Source organism: Coturnix japonica, chromosome 1 (assembly GCF_054131305.1).
Source record: "Coturnix japonica strain WE chromosome 1, WE-NBRP24, whole genome shotgun sequence".
In the NCBI taxonomy this organism is placed as follows: domain Eukaryota; kingdom Metazoa; phylum Chordata; class Aves; order Galliformes; family Phasianidae; genus Coturnix; species Coturnix japonica.
Window position 1 is genome coordinate 50,292,389 of NC_140663.1, and position 20,500 is coordinate 50,312,888.

General features: G+C 40.4%; 1 protein-coding gene across 4 annotated transcripts in view; it reads right to left on the reverse strand.

The window, feature by feature from the left end:
• Positions 1-20,500, reverse strand: part of LARGE1 (LARGE xylosyl- and glucuronyltransferase 1) — a 278,743-nt gene that overhangs the window by 22,130 nt on the left and 236,113 nt on the right. For all 4 annotated transcript variants that reach the window (XM_015863617.3, XM_085539589.1, XM_085539582.1 and 1 more), the window contains 2 exons: positions 8,670-8,833; positions 4,198-4,476 (listed from right to left, as the gene is read on the reverse strand). In XM_015863617.3, the coding sequence (XP_015719103.2) occupies positions 4,198-4,476; positions 8,670-8,833 (443 nt within the window). The remainder of the gene's footprint in view (positions 1-4,197; positions 4,477-8,669; positions 8,834-20,500) is intronic.

Genomic DNA, 20,500 nt, shown 5'->3' on the forward strand with positions numbered 1-20,500 from the left:
CACGCTAACACAGTTACTCTGACAACATCTCAGGCTTTCTGGACTCTGCAATCTGTCAGCCTTGAGCGGTGCAGCTTTGAGGATTCAGTTTGAGGAAGATACAGATAATGTTTGCAGTGATGCTCTTCCTTTGGGCTCTGCAAGGAAAGAGCAGCTTCCATTTATGGCTGCTGCTGTCTCTGATGGAGAGCTCTGAAGCCCCATGCAAAAATCAAGGTCCCAGCTGTGCTTGGCACTGCTCAAGGAGTAGGAGACAATCCTGCCCACCAAAGTTCACAACCTGAAGTTGAACAAAGCTAAAGCAGACATAGGTATCAAGCAGGGGCAACAGCAGAGGCTGTCAGACAGAGCAAACGGCATTGCAACCAGAGCTGAGCGTGACTCATTTTCTAAGATATGGGATACAAACACTAAAATGATGTGGATATTTGTTCTGAATGCTCCCTTCTCTTGGCATCTGCAAATTTAGTACTGGTGTCAGTGGCTGAACTGGGCCTTAGATCTCTTGTTGGAAACAACAGATGACAGTAGTGTTACAAATAAAACCAAGGGCAGAGTGAACAAACTGATACACGAGGCTGAAATCACTGGCACAGTCCAAAGTGACTACAAAAAGAAAGGTAAGAGGAGAGATGCAGAAGTCTGAAAACAAGATACTTGTAGTAGATGCAATCAAACACAGACAAAGGAGAGGTGAAAGAGTGAAATACCACAATGTGATAATCTTTGCAAAAATATATCCATGAGATATGTGAGAACCTGAGGTACACAGTGCTAAGGCCAAAGGGGACGGGTTCACCAAAAGTGAGCTGGGAGCTGAGACAGCAGCACTGATCTCTGAGAGCAACGGCCTGTTTTGGATGCGGACTATGTAATACAAAGGAGTGACATCAGGTGAGGAAAGAATCAGTGCTGATAACCAGGTGTGGAATCTGAGTGACAAAAGACAAGAGAGAGCATGTTAATTATGATGAGGATATGGAGGTTTTGGTAGAGAAGAAAACATTTTCCATTTCCTTCTGACATCTGTAAGTGGTGGCCTGCTCCTGGAACCGCCAGCTGAAAATCTAACCTCTTCCTATTGAAAGCAAATCTGGTTTTCCTTTTTTGTGTGGTGCCTTTTTTCCTGTTTCAAGCAGAGTCAACCATTTGCTGGCTGACTGGTTTTGTGATACTTGGAATATAAGATTTCCACTGTTAACTGTTACAAATTACATAGAATATAATGTGAGGAATACGTACGATTATTTTACAAACCAGCAGTGGGAAAACTGTTTAATTCCTTCACTATACTTGCGAGGGCTGTTGGATTCAGTAATATCAATCCTGCAGCCATTTTTCTCTATCTGTGCTTTTCCCCAGACCTTAAAACAAGGAGACAAGATTTCATGAAGTGGTTTCTCTTTTGCTGGTGTTGTCCAGGAAACCATTTCCCAGGCACCTTTGTGTTCAGACCCGATGTATGTCATTCTGACACACTGAGGGCTGGGTTACGTTTTTAATTTACCTATCAACCCTGTTTTTTGTAAAGGATGGAAGAAACAAACTTTAAATCATAAGGGCTCCTCAGAGGCTGAATGAAGAGCATTGAGTTCAATCTTAGCATCTCCACAGTCCTTTCCAAACATTAACAAATAGTTTTAATCCTCAAGAGGGCACATAAATAGTATCGTTCCCATTTCTGGAGTATAGGGAAGTTCAGACACAAATGTTTGCCCTGAATTCCGGAAAAAGTTCATTAATTCAAATTATTTTCCACCATTAGGATTCTGTGTGATTAGCTCAAGATCAATGGACAAAGCAGTCATGGCGCTTGTTATAAGAACTGAAGAATTGTCAGTCCAGGATTTTCATCCTCTCTACAAAAGCAACCAACAAAGGCGCCCAACAAACAAAAATTAACAGGCACAAGACAAAGTGGGATTCCTTCTGAGATACTAAAGATCAACCAGAAATACTACTCCGTTTGTTTGCAAGGGACAGGTTTGTAACCTGTGGACCGAGTTTGGATGTGAGCTCTCACTTAATGCTATGTGCCCCTGGAAGAAAAGAGCATATTTGATACAAATGTGTCAGCAAAGAACTTTAGTGCTAGCTGTGACAACTATAGATACCATAAAGAAGCTGCCTGTTATATAGTTATTTTATGTCAGATGAGCCTTTAGGATGACCCAGCCACCTTACTTGTTGCAACCAGAAAAAGCCTCTAGCTCTGGAGAAATGACAAGATGACCTCAGTAACTAATGACTGAAAGTGACAAAAGACTTCTACTCAGCAAAGACCACAAAAACGTCCGAGCTCTGTGAACAGGAAATCTTTAAATGATACATTTCTTCCCTTCTCTGTTTTCTAGCAGAGTAAGACAAGACAAAAAGGGGTTTTGATGGAGATTAAAAGCATTGAAATGACCTTACTTAGTAGATGTGAAAAAGCTCAATTAGCACAAATCTAAGTGTTACCAACAGACACCTAGAGGGACTGGTAACCAGCTTCTTCAAAACTGTAATCATTCACATACAACCTTCAAAGTAGGTTGAAAATGTTTTTTCAAATTCCTTTTTCTCTGAGAATATATACTCTGCAGAGACACAATAGATGGGACTCCACAAGTCTGCAAGTGAGAGGGACTTGTCTGGCACATCCTGTTCAAAGCAGTGTCTGAAACACCTCTACCTCCATTTGCTTATGGCTGTCCTCTCTGAGGAAGCGAAGATGGAAACCTGTGACAGCTCTCTAACAAACAGCTGCTGCCATTCAGACTGACGGCACTGATCAACTACCTGCAGAGATAGCAGGAACAATCAATGTGGAAAGATACAACACAGCCATATTTAAAATAATCTCATTGCATCTCCCTGCTATGTTACTGAGAAAAATCATTATTGAAAAAGCAACAAAAGACTCTAGTCCACACACACACACAAATCCAGTTCCCTTTTAAATAGCTGGCAGTAGCAGACAGGCAATTTTAATATTCCCAAGCAACAGAGGTGCACGGTTAAGGTGGTGTAGGCTTCACTAAGGACTTGCAGAGCAATGTAAGATCTCAGCTGTAACAATGGTCAGTACCAATCCATCTCCTTCTGAACACCAATGTGTGGCATCACTGTGCATTTAGTCCTGTAATACAGTCACCATATGAGAACTGTTTCTATGGCTGTAATGTATAGTACATTGTGGTATGCCATTTTGTCCCCTCTCCCTTTCAGTGTTGGCTTCCACTGGTGCACTGGGAAGCATCAAGAAGGGACAAGTTGTATTTCTGGTACTACATACCACTGTCAATAGCTGCTATACTGAAACAAAGGAATTGCTCTGTAAGTTTACCACAAAGGAAGATAGATTTCCCTTTATGCCCCGGCACCCCAGGCCTATGCATTGATAGAGCTCACCTACAGACACACCCTCACTGTAGCACTGTGGCCAAGTTTAAGCAAACTCAGAGAGAGATGGAAAGCAAAACTGGTTAAGGACTACGGAACTGAAATCCTCCTGTCTGGCCACAGGGTGTCCTCCTTGCTCTATGCTTTGGCCTCAGATGACCAGACTCTGTAGGGGAAAAGGGTCTTTATTAACAATAGCTCTGTCAATGGATCAGAGGTCTGCAGTTTGCTCAGCCCAACTTGCTCACATTTATTATCATACAGTACATACTGAGGTTACTCTTCCCAGTTTCTTTATGCTAATTATTTTGCCTCAATAGGTGCTGGCATTACAGTCATATTCCTGAGGTGGTTAGACCTTCACTGTGGTTTCAAGCTACAGAACTGGATAAAGAGTGTGTCACAAGGGGAACAACTCCATGTTTTGCATGTTTTTTTCTGTCACTGACACTATAAACTTGGGATGCTTGAGGAAACTGCCTAGCTCACATCTCTGCTAACACTGGATGCTATTGTACATTTAATGATCCTTAGTCCAGTTCAATTTTTAAACTGATTCTTCTGCTGCACTAAGGGAGTGATTCTGGTGGCTAACGGGGCTCACACTAGACCCTAGTCTTTTCTTTTTGTAGCTACATTGTATCACTTCCAGTTGCATCCTCTTTCTCTACCCTAAAAGATATTTTGCTTTGCTGGGCATTGTCACACTTTAAACATCTACAGGCTGCCTTTTTCAGATCTGCTCAAATTGCATAGTGGAATAACAAGGATAGAAAAAGTGTGTGGCAGTGGAAGGCCATCCTTTCCATTTACCTGAGGTACTCGTAGAGTCCATACATGGGCAAGAAGTCAATGTCTGACAGAAACATGTACGGTGTGCTGATGTGCTTCATGGCCACATTCCTCAGAAGGTTCACTGGGTAGAACTGGCCCTCCTTGTACACAATGTGGTAGCCGACATTGTGGCGGCTCATGAGTACCTCGGAGCCCTGGGCATAACGCAGAAATTGCTGGGCTTCTGCATCAGAAAGGTAGAGTGCCAGGCTGATTGGACCTTCCCAGTGTTTGCAGATGGCTTCAAGCATCTGGAGCCTGAAAGAGGAAGGGTGAGAATAAGAAAAGGCTGTCTCCCTGCCTGGGACTCTTTTTCATCTCATCAAATACAGCTATCTCTATCTAAGTGAGACAGATTGGGGTCACTTTATATCCTGTGGAAAGCAATAAATATTTCTGCAGCACAATTCATCTTATCTAAGTCTACGTCTCCTTCTGGACAGATGGACTGTGCCCTAGATATGCCTGTGTCTCCACTGCGTACAATGGTGAGACAAATATGGCCTTAGCTCAGATAGAAACATCCGCAAGGCATGTATGCAGAACAGTGCCTGGTGCCCAATTCACATTTTGAGTCAAGATTTTGTCATACCCTAATATACTGCACTTCAAAAACCTTGAGAAGGACAAACATCTACGGACTCAGAAATCATTTCACCTCTTTGTTTATGGAAACCTCCCCAAACTATTTTTAAGACAGTTAGTAAGATCCTAAAAGCTCTTAAGAATGGTAAATCAAGGGAATACTGATTTCCATGAATATTTGCACTGACTGGAAAAAAATTCACTGACAGGGAAGGGCAAATAGATGCAACGTCAATAGCGATGGTGTTTACTCTGAGTAGGAAGCAAGGAGAGAAGGAAGGGGAGAAATAGCACTGTCATGGAATAACAAACAGAGACTTTAAACAAAAATATCATTTAAAGTATTAATTCACATATATTTTTAGCAATACCTCCTCAAATTCCATGAAATGATTTTTAAGACAGTTTGTATTGGTGTATATTTTTTAAAACTCCTAGTACCTACAATATTATTGAAGAAAACATCAACAAAGGACTCCATATATAAAGTGAATCATAACCATTCTGGTCAAAATAGATTTACCACTTTGTGCAGTTTAAACAAAATTGCCTTGAGATACAGGCTTGCCACCCAAAAATACATCAATAACTGATTACAAAGGCTCCTGAGTTAATATAAAGGGAAATGAACCTATGCAGTCTAGCCAATGTTCTATTAAAAATTAAGAAGAGTAGACTATGCAACATGATAATCTTTCCTACGTTTCAAATCCACATTACTAGACTTTTCCTATTAATATTTACACAGTATATAAGAAAAGTTTTCTGCTTCATTGTAATCAGAGAAAATAATTTCCCCCTGCTACTATCGCAATAAGCACTGCAGCAGAAAGGAACGACATACCAGCAAACACAAATTCTGATTTAACATTAATAGCTTTTTCCTGCTTTTCTGATGACATCCACAACGATATAATCATTTTGTCTTAGATATGTGATATTTTTACAGTCTACATGTGGTACATTATTTTCTTTTTATCTATTATTGAAACAAAGGTTATTATCAGCCTGAAACATACAGCTGAATTAGAAACACAGATCAATAAAGAGGATCTAAAGGTATATGAAGTCTTTAGGCTTTAGATTGTGCTAGTAACAAATACATAGAAAAATACATTTTTTGCCTTTCTCCAACATTATAGAGAACATTTAATCAGAAGGATCCATTTCATCAGCATTCAGATCTTGGGAACCTTTTATAAATTAAATAATTGCCCAGAAAGAAATGCAGCGAAACACCTTTCAAGGACTCTAAGCAGTGGACAAATGGCATACATAACTTATTTAAATGGCACACCTGATGATGCCTGCAAAGCTTTCCACAATAGTTAAATGGAAACTGGGTTTTGCTGGTATAAATTTCAAGCTGGACAGCTTAGTGCCCTTCAGAACACTCCATTTTGCTATGCCGTTCTCACTGACAGGCTCCACTTCCACGAGCTTGATACAGGGACTGCTGAGTGATGCCCCATAACCTGCACTCTGTAGGTTGTTAAATTTGTCTCTTTTGACCATAAAAGAAATATAAGTTTCTAAGCTCACCAAGTTATTTCTTTGTTGCGATGTGTCCCGAGGAATGCGTTCTCTAGAGAAAACAAATTCTTACATTGTGTTATAAATGAGGTCATCATTTAGTTGGTAAGTTTTTTAAGGTCTGCTTCAGTCAAGAGCATTTCACTGGGAATCAAATGTTTTGTGAGATTCTTTGTTTTCCTTCTTCCTCTTTAACATTTTCAGCCAATTTACAAGTCATTTTGACCACAACCTCTAATGCTAATTTTGTCGTTCTTGCTCACATCCTCATCTCACATTTTTTAACTCCCACTCTGATCACAGATTCCTAGATACATTCCATGCCTTATAGCAAGGCTGCCCAGCCAAGCACTTGAAAGCTGCATATGAAGCCAGTGATGGGAACAAGCCATTCTATGACCAATCTTGTCAGGTCAGTACAAAAGTGACAATTAACCAACAATGACAACACTAAATGAATTCTCTTTCAAAGCCTCCATCTACTGACATTAATGTTAGCTCCTAAGCTACTCCACTGCCTTCCACTCCTCAAGCCTATAGCACAAACAGAAGCCTGTCACAACACTCCTGGATGAGAACTGGAGACACGGGGAGTTGCTTTTCTGCCTTTCCTCACGTCGGCTGATCATCTGAAAGAACTGAGCAAGAGTGTGGCATATAGCACATTGTTTATGTATATGCCATCTTACATCTGAGACACTATTCTTAAACGTCTACAGCTGTGCCGGAGGAGTTTAATAAAAGTGGTCTAAAGAAGGTACGAAAAATAAAGCAGTAACTGAAAGATGTGAAAGACAACAAAGCAGCTAAACAGCTCTTTGGTATGATATTATTTATTGATTTTAGCTGAAAGAGAGTATTTCCAGCTCAAATCAATAATTTATAGCAACACACCAAAGAAGTAGGAAAGATTTCTCCTGCACAGTATCAAGAGGGCTGTTCTTCCTGAATAAAAATGTGTGGTTCTGTCTATCAATAAAAACATGTGCCCCAGTGAGGATCCAGAAAGAGAAACAGATGCTCATACTTTGCATCAGTGCCAGTGAATCAGCACCAAGCCCCAGCTCATTCTTTTGAATTAAATTCTGGGGGGAAAATATACCATGTGCACAGACCAGCTTCTACTAATTTATTGTGGCACTCGCTCAGGGTCTGGTTTAATTTATTTCTTTAGTTTTGTACTCAGAGGTTTCTGAACACTTATGAAATGTTTCCTCAATTAAAAATCAATAGAACAGACACCGATGCACATCATAATACAATGTGCTGAGGCACCGCTGAAACAGAACAGCCCTCATCCGTCATGTTTATTTTTAAAACCGGCTGCAAATATTTTGTTGATATGAATTTCTTTGACCCTCCTGGAATAGTGTTGACCTTCCACTAGTGTAGCAGTGGTCATATTCATGGGTCTTACAGCATGTTGCCCACGCTTCACCAAGTGAAATAGTAGTTGCATGCATATAAGCCAGGAGTTTTTCCATCACTTTATAACCCCCCCCCCTATAGCAGCAAATATAAAGTTTAGAACAGATTTGAACCGAGAAGCAGGAAGAAAAAGGAGACTGACAATTCAAAGTATCAATGAGCTGGCTGATCCAGACTGAATTGTCAGAGCTTCTGAAACGTGACTACGGTGGGAATCATAAAGTTGAAAATGGAGCTTGCCATGAAATGGACTTATTTTCCCCCCCAAATTAAATCCCAGGTAAATTCCACTTCACATCAGGACTGAAAGTTGGAAAGCATTGAATTACAGATACTATTTTGAAAATTTGTACAGAACTGCAGCGACTCCTATCGAAAGGCCATTTTTCATTTCACAGTAAACCTAAAAATATTTTACTTTAAACTGCCCAGTTTGAAACTCAAATGTTTCATTATCATTCCTATAAGGAAATCAAGTCACTAACTGAAATTTTCTGCATCAAAAACACCAATGAAAACAAACTAAGATTGCCTGATGAGGAAATGCTGTGTGTAAAACCTTAGATCAGCTACCACTGCTTGCTTAAGTCCGTCACAAACATCTCCTGTTATTACTAAGTTATTGTGAAACTCTAAAACTAATAATGCCTGGCAACTCTGACAAGTAACAACTCCTGCAGCTCCAGTATTTAAGCCCTCATGAGCTCTGTTTGTACTCTTATTTGAACTATACAACTCTAGTCTGGGTGCACATGATGCCTACATGTGCTACTCCTTCTGAAGATCTTACAGTGTAACTGTTCCTGTTTTTTTGGTGTTTTTTTTTTTTTTTTAAATCTCTCTAAAGCCACATAAAGCGCTGTCAGAAAAGATTGTCTCATGCTTCCAAATAAGGTTTTCCTTACCTGTCCATTGAAAGCTGAGCCACCAGTGTTACATCAGTATTGTCCAAAGCAGGCTCGTATTCATAATGTAAAAAATACAAATGAGTGCGATGGACAGTGAAACGTTCTCGACGAAATTCATAGCACAAATCATCCTCATCCAGCTCAGACAACTGTTTCTGGAGCTGCAAGGTAAGAGTAGATACAAAGGTAAGTTCTTTACAATTCCTCTTGGAAGTCAGAGAGAATAAAGAGGTTGGAAACCTGTGGCATGATGCAATGGGGATTGGAATTTCAATTCCACATACATATCATCGTTTTTCCAAGCCTCACTTCTTCCAGTCAATGAACATGAGATAAGAAGAAAGGTCTTTTATGTGAAAAGATGAGGCAGGTAGTCCATTGTATTATGATCTACATATTGTATATATCATACCTATTGTGGACTTCCAACATCCAGGCTAGCAACGAAACAGTGAACAATCACAACATTTAATACCACCAAGATTCAGAGCAAATGTTCCAATAAGATGCATAGGGCCATTCCTTCTGTGGAGCAGTAATTTAAACTACTTGTAGACATACAACTCCAGTAGAGAAGACTCAGCAGCAGATTAAGTTTGTACCCTGAACTGAGCAATTCCCATTCTGCTGCCTCTGCTGGAGAATGCTAAGTGTTGCTAGGGGCATGGACAGACAGCTGGAAAAGTAACATCTTAAACTGAACATTAGTCAGTTTCCTGAGACATACATATCTGAATCAGTATAATTTTGCAATGAAAACAATCTTTCAACTGCAGAAGAGCCAGAATTAAGCACAGAATCTGTGCTTCTAGATACCTGGTTTGAGAAACTGAAAGGATATGAGGTTACCAGAGAGCACATTATTTCTTGGCTTTCTTGAAAATCAAGACCCTCCAAAATCAAAACAGGCATAAGAAAGCAATTCAATCTGAGTCATGCAGTCATGTAGCTTTAAAAGAATAAAAGTTTAGCTATGGGAGAAGGAGGAAGAGAAAAACTGACCAAATGTCTGAGCAGCTGACCAATTCCATCACTAAACTACATTATTTAAAGCCAAACATCTGGGTAGATCACTTAAAAGGCATTCATTTAGAAGGAAAAAAAATCAGTCATGCCTGCGCCAAAATGTCCTACAGAATGCAGCACAGATGAAAATTATATATGGTGTTGACACATCAAATAGAGTTCTGTTTGCATTGCTCTAAAATGCAGATTATTAGTAAAGGTATCATTTTTTACACTGTATTTCTTAAAAGCATTCTGTAAGAAGGTTACGATTTCCTTTTTGTCCATAAAGAGTAAATTAAGACAAATATTCATCTCATTTTCACAAGTTTTGATAAAACCACAGCAGATTTCAAAGCTCTTTCCTGCAATGAATAGATCACGAATTACAGACACTTATTTAGATTTAAAAATCTGTGCAGAATAATTTAAAGTGATAGTTCACAAGAGTATCTTTAAGAAAAAAAGATATGGGAAGATGTGGGTGTTTCTTGTTCTAATGCTGCGCTAAGAATAAGAGCTGTTGTTCTTGGAACTGTAAGCATGATGGCTGCCATCAACAATAATGTGAGAACTGAATGTTTTCCTGTGAAGGCTGATGGAATAATTCCAGGTATTTTTCTGTATATCACTCTTTAATGTTCTTTTGAATAATGGAAACATCTCCTTTGATTTCAGTGAGTTTTGGATCAGGATCTCACTCCTCCTTGCAATTGTTCTCCACAGATCTTAAAATGCCTCTCAGGAGAGACTGCTTTTAGAAGGATGAGAGTCTGAATCTCAACAAAGCTTTACTCAGGCTAAACTACTGAAATCAAGATCTCTTGGTGGAATAGAAATCAGGAATTCTTTAACATATTGCTGGAGTTTCATTCTTTCTACTTTACAGTTCATCATTCAGCTGAGCCTCTACTTCATTTTCAAAAGAACATTCAAACAATATATGAATTAAACCCAATTTTCACAACAATGCCTATAAAGAATATATATATATATATACACACACATATATCTATATTACCAGAATGATCAAGAAGCTTTAAATTTAAAAAAAAAAAAATATTGGCTTAGACAATATCAAAGAACTCATAAAGTTAGCCAGGTCCTAAAGTGTTCAGGGGCTCATTAACTCGTTTTTCCCTTTTATTCAATGTAGTTCAAGGATAATTTTACTGTGGGTTTTGTTATTTTTAAGAGAAATAGCTACAGCCATCATGGCCTAATGGCGCTGCCTGTTTCTGTGGTTGAAGAAATAACCAAATATCTCCCCTTCGCTCTCCTCCAGTGACCTGAACATCAGATCCTTAAAAACGAACAGCTTGTTATTTCAATATGCCTCTTGCCTGATGACTGACAACAATACAAAGTGGACACAAAGCAAAATATGCACACTTCACCTGTGCACTTCATACTTATCACTGTAACAAATGATTGCACTGCATAAAGCAAATCACAGCCAAAATAATCCCAAACCTTTTCTTTGGAGTTATAGCAGAAAAAAAACCAACCCTTTCTTTTGGGGATCTCTTATGTACTTGTGCTACTTGTGCAGGTGCAAAGGTATCAGTTTCATCATTCTTTTAGGCAGTATAGCTCTTCCATTGCTCTCTGGCATGACTTTCTTGGAGGTAAGAGCAGGAAAGGAAAATTTCCCACCTATTCTTGCTTTGTTGTCACTGCAAGACTGAATTTAACTAATGGCAAACAGCATCACAGCTGAAATTGGCCCCGATGTTTGCAGGCAAATTAAAGAAAGAAGAAACAAGAGGGGAGCTGAGGGGCCAAAGAATCCCTTGTATTTCTTTGAAGAAACAGCCCATCTTTTTAACACATCAGAACTAACAAAAACAGCATCTTTGTTTTTTACCAGAGAAAATGTTTTCAAAATTTAAAGAAGAGCACTCATGCCTTAATATTAATAACAAAAACCCAAAGGAACAGAGTCTCCTCAAAGACATGTCTCTTTTAAGCCAAGCCCAAACTACTGTTACTGCTGCGTAGGCACCTCATACATTGAGGTGTGAGTCTTAAAGAAAATACAGAGTAAAACATTTAGGTCTTCAACAAACTCCATACTGGACTACTCTTGTACTTTAAGTTCATATCACTGAAGTGGGTATATAAGCACTTCCTTTCCTATGGAAAGACTTTCAGTGTATCTGGCTTATCTGTTTTACCAATGTTTTGTCAGTCTACACTGTCTACACATTTGCATACTCCCAGTATCATGCACACAGATAAAAGCTACAACCTCTTTACTGTTAAGAGGAAGTCTACAAATACCTACCACACACAGTTGTATGCCATTTTTAGACACATTTTAAATGGAAAATGGTAAGGACACACAACATTCAAAATAAAAGTAACTGTCTAAGATAGCCACATATATAACTTATTGTTATTAATCATCTCTTTACAAGCTACCCCATGTTGTTTTTCAGTTACACGATCACTTAATATCTCTCAACTGACACAATCTTACCTACAGTATATGCACTGTGTGGATCCATTCTTTATGGACAAAAACCTTATAGCTTGCTTTAAGATTTGCTCCCACATTATGCATTAAAACTGGGCTTAAATGGGGATCTGACAGATCTATGCAAACAGACACTTATACACAGTGTGCCATCGAAATAAGGATCTTAATGTCAGCTGGCTTCGATAAAAAGATGGCATACCCATTATGAGTTTCTCCATTATACTTATAACAAAACGCCTAATATAACACAGACTTTTCATTCTTAGAGTAACAGCATTCATTTTCTCAAAAGCAAGATCCTGCTTAGCATGAGTTTGATTCTTTCTACAAGATTTTTTGTGTGAAGGCTACTTGCCACTGAGCATGCGTGAAATTTCACCTCAAGGAAACATTCTTGCAGTAGAAAGGCGATGTTCTTTTCAGACTATGTGTAGTACATGTTCTCTAAGGAAGTATCGTAGCTTTCATTAGCACATGATGTCACTTGTTTCTGACATAAAAATGGCAGCACGCAGAGAGCACTAAGGCATACATGAGGCCAAAGCAAAGAGGCAACCAGCTGTGGCAAGGGATCAGATCTCAGCTAGATCTCAAGCCAGAAGGTTTTCAACTCCACCATTAATCCTCACCATTATCAAGTCCAACTGCCTAATGCGCTTGTTTGAGATGAAGTGGTGTTTTTCTCCATGTAGCAGATGACAGACCCATATGATACATGGCACGTATTTACCAACAATTTAGTTACTCCTAGTGGGAACACATCAGTGATCAGCTTTGCATTTTTAGCTGTCACAGAAACAATTCACTTCCCACCAACATTCACAGGGCTTCATCCTAAATAAGACTGATTCAAAATACAGGATCAGAAGTATTTTCTTTGGGATAAGCGATACTTACGAAGAACCTGAACAAAAAATGTTTTGTGTGTAGAATGCTATCTAGACTTTGGGAAAAGGACGAGTCCCCTCATGCAGACATCTCTCTTTCATAAGGTGTTTAAGGTAAGAGGAGATGACACGAGGCTTAAGTAACTCACTAAATAACATGCTAACACAACAGGAACTGAGCTGCTTAGATGAAAACTTTAAACTTTCAGATCATCTTTCCTTCTCCCAGGTGTGTGCAGTTAAAATTCACTCTGCTCAGCTTAGTCACTGAGAGATGAAACATAACACCAGCTAAGGAAGAAACTACAATCTTGCTATAAAATGCAGCAGTTTCATTTCCTCTTTTGTAGCTGCCCCAGTTCCCACCAGTAGGCAATTTGTGTTGCAACATTTAGTACTTTTAAAGTGTGTGAATTAGTGGTTGCCTTTAGCATGGCATAAACAACAACAACCAGATGATGATGTAAGGAGGACAAAGCACTTACTGAGCGTTGTTTGGGTGACCTACATAAAGTCCTTCTGGCTCTTCCAATAATTAGTAATAAAAACCTGACTAATCTCCTGTCAATGAAACCTTTATTCTTCCCATGTCATAAAACTTTGTACATCTGCCATGGGGCAAATTCAGCCTCCTATTAAACACAGCTGTGCTTAGGACAAAGAGAAGGATAGTGTCTGAGCAAGCCTACCTAACAAGAATTTTGCTGTCAAATAAATAAAATAGGCAATCTTATTGCTAAACAGAAGTAATGGCTTACCTTTACTAAGAGTGATCAGCACAGTTAAGAACTGAAAAAATTCCTGGCAGGCATAACATGACAGTTAGGCATATACGAAGTACAGCTTTGTGTATTCTTAGCTGCAGCTGTGAGGTCTAGGTAGCTCTCTGAATTTCCTTTCTCCGGGTCCCTTGCACCACAGTGCCTTGACAGGCTGGTCTTGTGCTTCCTCAGACTGTCCTTCATCTATGGCAAGTTCCACAGTGGGCCCTTAAAAGCCCACCCAGACCCAGCCCGCTGAAGCTGCCCAGGGCCTGATCCAACTTGGCCTTGAACACCTCCAGGGATGGGGCACCCACAGCTTCTCTGAGAAGCTTGTGCCAATGTCTCACAACAGGCTTCTCTGACCTGAATTTTAACCGTTTAGAAGTGAAAGTTATTTTTTTTTCCTCCCCCATATTGCCTAGACAGCAGTGAAGTTAATGGATCTCTCTCAGAACAGAAATTACACTGTTTCCAGCTCTTAGCTCTGCTGTCTGGTAAAACCTGGCCCTGAGCATTCTGAAAGAAATGCAGAAAATGCTCATCTTCATCCTGGTCCCACACTTGCAGCATACTGCATTGTACTGTGGCAGTGGCGAATTTATAATCTAATCAGACACATCCATGCACATTCTAAAGGAGTCTCCAGAGATCTTAGCCTCCTACTTAGCAAACAAAGCACAACAGAGAGTGTGTATATTATAGGGGGATTTTTCAGCCCTATAATTTGCATAAATTTTCACCAGCCTGGCAAAAGACACATTCTTTGCCCCAAGATCACTCTCGCTAAATGTCAGTTCTTTCTCTGAGCTATGGAGTAGTTCCATGAAGAAGTAATCTGAACTTGCACTGTGGGCTACCCCCAATGCTCTTCCCCATGCTCCACTCTAAGAACTGGGAAAAGGGAGGCATACAAGCAAGTCAAAAAGAAACACAGTACACATTTCCCCCATCTAGCAATACTGTAAGCAGCTGAAAGCAGTATAATGGGAAGTTTCAGGCAGCAAGAATGATGTGCTACCAGCTCAGCATTTAATAATAATAACAGCCTTAATAATAGAAACAACACAGCTGGGCAAGTTAGGATTTCCTGTCAAAACTGCCATAAGCCACCTGTTATTACTAGAGAAAGACTATGACGTGACAAAACAGTACCTTTATATGCCAGTCCTACAAATGATGCAGTAAGCTGAAATCCTGCAGGAACAAAGTGTACTCACAGCATCAGCCTGATTTAAGTTCAGCACCCAGTTACTGTCCTGGAAGTATGCATGCTCCTCTGCATGCCCCTTTTAGACTTTAAGAAATCACTGAATCTATTAGCTGAGTGTATATTACGTAGCACAGAGCAGAGTTTAAACTACATAGCACATCAGTCTCCCTCTCTTCTGCTGGTTATTACTAGATGGCATGTGGAGCCATTTGCTACTATTAATAATCGGTGGCTTCATACAAAAAAGTAAGTAAGTTAGAAGCCATATAGGAAGTACTGAAACACCCAAGCAAGCATTTTCAGGGAGAATAAGAATTTCTGTACTGTTCTTTTGTGCTGTTGAATGGGAAAATTTATAAGTGGAGGAAATCTGGAGCAAATCTTTCCTTTTTAAAATTTTTTTAAAACTCTTCTCTAAGGGTAATCTACTCTTTTTCTCCACAATTGAGTGAAATCAGTGATAAGGCTCCCACTGATCTTGCTCTAGGTTTTGGATCAGGACACAGGCTTTAGTAATGGGGGACACCTCATTCAACCTTCAGATTTAATGCTGTGGCAGAAGCACCTGGTGAGAAGCTGCCTGCAGGAAACAAGTTTTATGAGAATGCTAAAAGGCTGAGTGTATGTGCATGTGCTAAAATCAGGCTTAGAGTACGTATCTCATAGTGCAACTACAGAGACGGTAGGCAGAAGATCATATGGAAGTATTTTAAATGCTGTGGTAGGTTTTTAAGAATGAAGAGCTGTGCTTTACATTAAAAGCCAATAGAAAACATTTTATTTAGAAGGTTTCCCTAAAATCTTCTCCCTTGCATCAAAGTAAGAAGAGGATCAAAGAGGATAAGAGGGGGAAATAACACAGAAGATGTAAAAAGGAATGGCTGAGAACCCACTTCCAAAGGCCATTAGAGTCATTAGCAGTGTTTACAGGAGAATTTGGTTCATAATCTGTATTTCACATTAGAATTTCCCATCCAGAAACTGCATACAGGGCAAGGAGATGAATGTAATACCAGTTTGCAAAGAAAAGCCAGCTCTGTGTAATCTCATGTTAGCACATAATGAGTGAAGGGGATTCACAGTGATGCTCTGCAGTGCCAGGCCCCTGTAACATACCACACTTTTCAGGCTTCAGTATTCCAACAAAAGGATAACATATGTATGCACACATAGACATACTGTACAGTGATGTACAGAGACAACAATGCAAAGATGGTACAAGAGAGGTGGTAAGGAAAGACTCACTCAGTAGAGGCCTGTCTGCTGAAAAACACTGAAGCAATCTCCACCAAAGAGCAATCTCCAAGAGATGCTGCCCTAGTGGTGGTCAGCCCTTAAATGAGGTCTAGAGGAGGTGGAGTCAGGCTCCACCCCTTCTGGAAGCACAGCTGAATTACCCTCACCTGCGCTCCCACAGCTGACCCAAACCTTGCCTCAGCTGATTAATCAGAGGTTCAGGCTGTGATTACCAGTTTCCCATACACATACATATAACTCTTCTTATATAAGCAGAAAAATGACTCTTGTTGTGTCTCTCTGTTTTTAAGTTTGTACTTCTTAGCCTCTAATATTTCATTTTCAAAGCTCTATCTGTTCATTCCTATTTGTAACTTCTCGCAACCTACTAACAGTACAGCTTGGTGCAGCTGAAGATCAACACATGATGAGACTGGTGCTGTGCATTATAGGATCCAAATACTGACTTTAGACATCTAGAAATTCAGTGTGTGATACTATATTTCCTTAGTAAACATTTAAAAAAAAGAGAAAAAAGTACTAATCTATATTAATGCACGCAGTCATATATAAAAGCATACATAGCCTGGGAAAGAGTGACAGATAAATGTAATGTCTGATTACATTTTAAACTAATACCCCTTTACAACTCCCTGACATTGTAAATAGTCTTTAAAAAGGGAAGACACATAATTTACATTCATTTTAAGGCTGTCTTAGTACTGATGAGAAGTGTAAGGAGGCCTTAGAGTTATGTGTAAAGGGCCTTAGAGCAACAGAATCAGCACAGTGGTACCCACTGTCACAGTTCTTTTTACATTTTCCAGATATCTGCATTACAAATGAGATTCCTTAATTACAGGTTGCACTCTAAATAAAACATCATTACAAATATTAAACTGCAGAGCTGCAATGGCTGGCATATTGAAACAAGACCTTAAGGGTACATTCTGCCACAGCCAGATTCTGAATGACAGCCTCCTAACAAGCCATTGCTTCTTCCACAGCAGGTCTCGGCGGATTTAGTGCTTTAGTAATTCTCTCTGGTTATAAAACAGGCAGAGGTATTCCAGCATTCTGACCACTGGTACACAGTGCAGGGAAGCATAGTCAAATGAAGAAGCAGCTTTTCGTAGGATTGCAGCATGGCTTAGGTTGGAAGAGCCCTTAAAAATCATTGAGTTCCAGTCCCCAAATGCTTACACTTATTCAGTGCTTGGCACAATAAAGCTTAGTTGTGTTTTGAGGTTGCTAGCTTCAATCTGGAGAAGAAAGGAAAAAAATAATGGCTGTAACATCAATAACAATTCCTACCTCACACATATTTGGTTTTGCAAAAATTACAGTCTTTTATGTGAAAGATGTCTTTAGGCATCCTAACCCTACACCTGCATCTTGTCAGGCTAAAGGTACACCTAGCTCAGAATCCTTTCTCCAGCCATGCTGCCTGGGGAGGACTACAAAAGCAGTGTGAGTGTACAGTGATGCTTTCTCAGAACTGTCCTCCAGTCCTGCACTTGGGCTTAAGGATATCCTGCACCAAAGCCTAACAGTTCCTGACTGATTCTGTTTCCACAGAGTCACTTTTTGAATATGGGTGTATTTTTAGCAACATTACTTCCTCTTCAAAGCCTGACTGCATCTTGGGTGAAAATACCTTGCTTTGTTTTGAACCTGCTACTTGCTATTTCCACTTCATGTCCCCTAGTTCTTGTTCCATGAGGGATGACAAACAGTGGCTCCCTGTTCACCTTACAAGATGCTCTGTGTCTGAACACTGTCCTGCAATACATCATGGGAATGTACTGTATTTTAATAGGACACCGGTGACATACTCTGTACTACAGAAGAGTGAGAGAGGGAGAGAGTGAGGTTTTCATGATAATCCTGTTCTTAGAGTTTCATAACATCAAAGTCAAAACTTGCTTTTTGTATTCTGTAACAAAAAGGAAACTGACAAGTTTTGAGCTGGGCTTACATCAAGGGCATCTGATTAAAAACAATGTATTCTCCTAAGTGACTATTCTTAAGCTATCCAAAGTTAGTTATTTTCTGTATCTCATCGCCTTGATAGAAGGCTGTTAACTTTTTGGTGTCTCTTGGCAAGTTAGGACATGTATATTTTTATACATCCAACTCAATCTTTTCCAGTATCCTATTTATTTATTTATTTATTTAAATTTATAAATGGAAGAATGAATTACATTTCCTATTCACACAGAAGCCATACCATACACCATATTGCGTACTACTTGTCTTGAATAAGAAACAGGATTGAAGAGTTAGTCATTTCCAGTGTCTGTCAACCAGATACAAGTTCAGTAAAATAAGCCATTTCAAACTTCCATAACAGCCATTTCCAGCAGTAAGAACTTACATTCAGTGTGCATTGCTCCCCAGCAACTTGCCAATTCAAATGAAGCGGAAGCAGGGTGGGTGGCCTGGAAAGAATATAACTGTACTGTCTGGACATGCAGAGATGTGATCAGGAAAGCCAAGGTGCAGACTGAAATAAACTTGGTGAGGGATGTGTAAAATAACAGAGACTCTATAGATATATGGGTCAGAAGAGACAGACCAAGGACTGTGTAATTCCCCGATAAACGAGGAGAGAGAACTGGCTACAGTTCACACTGAGAAGACTAAGGTACACAGCGAGTTTTTTGCCTCGGTCTTCAGTGGCAGTCAGGCTTCCCGTATCTCTCATGTACCTGAACCTCTAGGCAGGGGTCAGGAGAGCAAAATACCTTCCACTGTAAGAGTGGAGAAAGTCTGAGACCACCTCATGAGACTGAGTGTGTACAAGTCTGTTGGGCTTGATAACATGCATCCCAGGGTCCTGAGGGAGCTGGCTGATGTGGTTGCCAAACTGCATTTCACTGTATCAGTCCTGGCTGCCAGGTGAAGTCTCTGGTAACCGGTAAAACGGAAACATCATTCCCATTTTCAAGAAAGGGAGAAAGGAAAACCTAAGGAACTACAGTCCAGTGAGCCTCATATTTGTGCCTGGGAAGGTCATGAAACAGATCCTCCTGGATGAGATGTTAAAGCATGTGGTAAATGAGGAGGTGATCCAAGAAAGACAGCAAAGACAGCACAGCTTCAACAAGGGCAGACAGTGACCTTCTACGATGGTGTGATGGCATTGTTGGACAAAGGAAGGTCAACTGATGTCAGCTACCTGGACTTGTGCAAGGTCTTTGACAAGGTCCTGCACCACATCATTATCTCTAAATTGGAGAAGTATTGATTCCAAGGGTGGATTGTTCAGTGGATAAAGACTGATTGGATGGTTGCAGCCAGAGGGCTCTGCTCAAAGGCTCTATGTCCAGGTAGAGGCTGGTCAAGAGTGATGTACCCCAAGGATCCGTCCTGGGAAAAGTTCTCTTACACATCTTTAATGAAGACATTGGGGTTGTGTGCACTCTCAGCAAATTTGCAAGTGACACCAAACTGCATGGTGCAGTTGACAAAATAGAAGTAAAGGATGCCATCCAGAGGGACCTGGACAAACATGAGACATGGGTCCATGTGAAGCTGATGATTTTCAACAAGCCAAGTGCAAGCTCTTTGAGAGCAGCCCTGTGGAGAAGGACTTGCGGGTCCTGATGGATAAAAAGCTGGACATGTCTGCACAGTGGGCACCTGCACCCAAAAGGCCAGAGTATCCTGGGCTCTATCAAACGAGGGGTGGCCAGCAGGAAGAGGGAGGCGATTGTCCCCCTCTACTCTGTCCTCATGAGACCCCAGCCGGAGTACTGTTTCCAGGCCCGGGACCCCAACAAAAGAAAGATGTGGAGGTGTTGGAAAGAGGAGGAAGAGGTCCAGAGGAGGGCCATGAAGATGATCAGAAGTGCTGGAGCACCTCTTCTATGATGAAGGTCTGGAGGAGCTCAGCTTGTTCAGTCTGCAGAAGAGAAGGTTCTGGGAAATCTTCACTGCAGCCTTCTGGTACTTGATGGAAGCTTATAAGCAGGAGGGGAATCGACATTTTGATCAGAAAGCAATAAGGCAAGGGGGGGATGGCTTTGAACTGAAAGAGGGGAAATTTAGATTAGATGTTAGGAAGGAATTCTTTACTCAGAGGGTGGTGAGGTACTGGCACAGTTGCCCAGAGATACCATGGATGCCCCATCCCTGGATGTGTTCACGGTTCAGTTGGATGGGGCTCTGGTCAGCCTGATTTAGTGGGTGGCAGCCCTGCCCTTGGCAGGGGGGTTGGAACTGGATGGACTTTAAGGGCC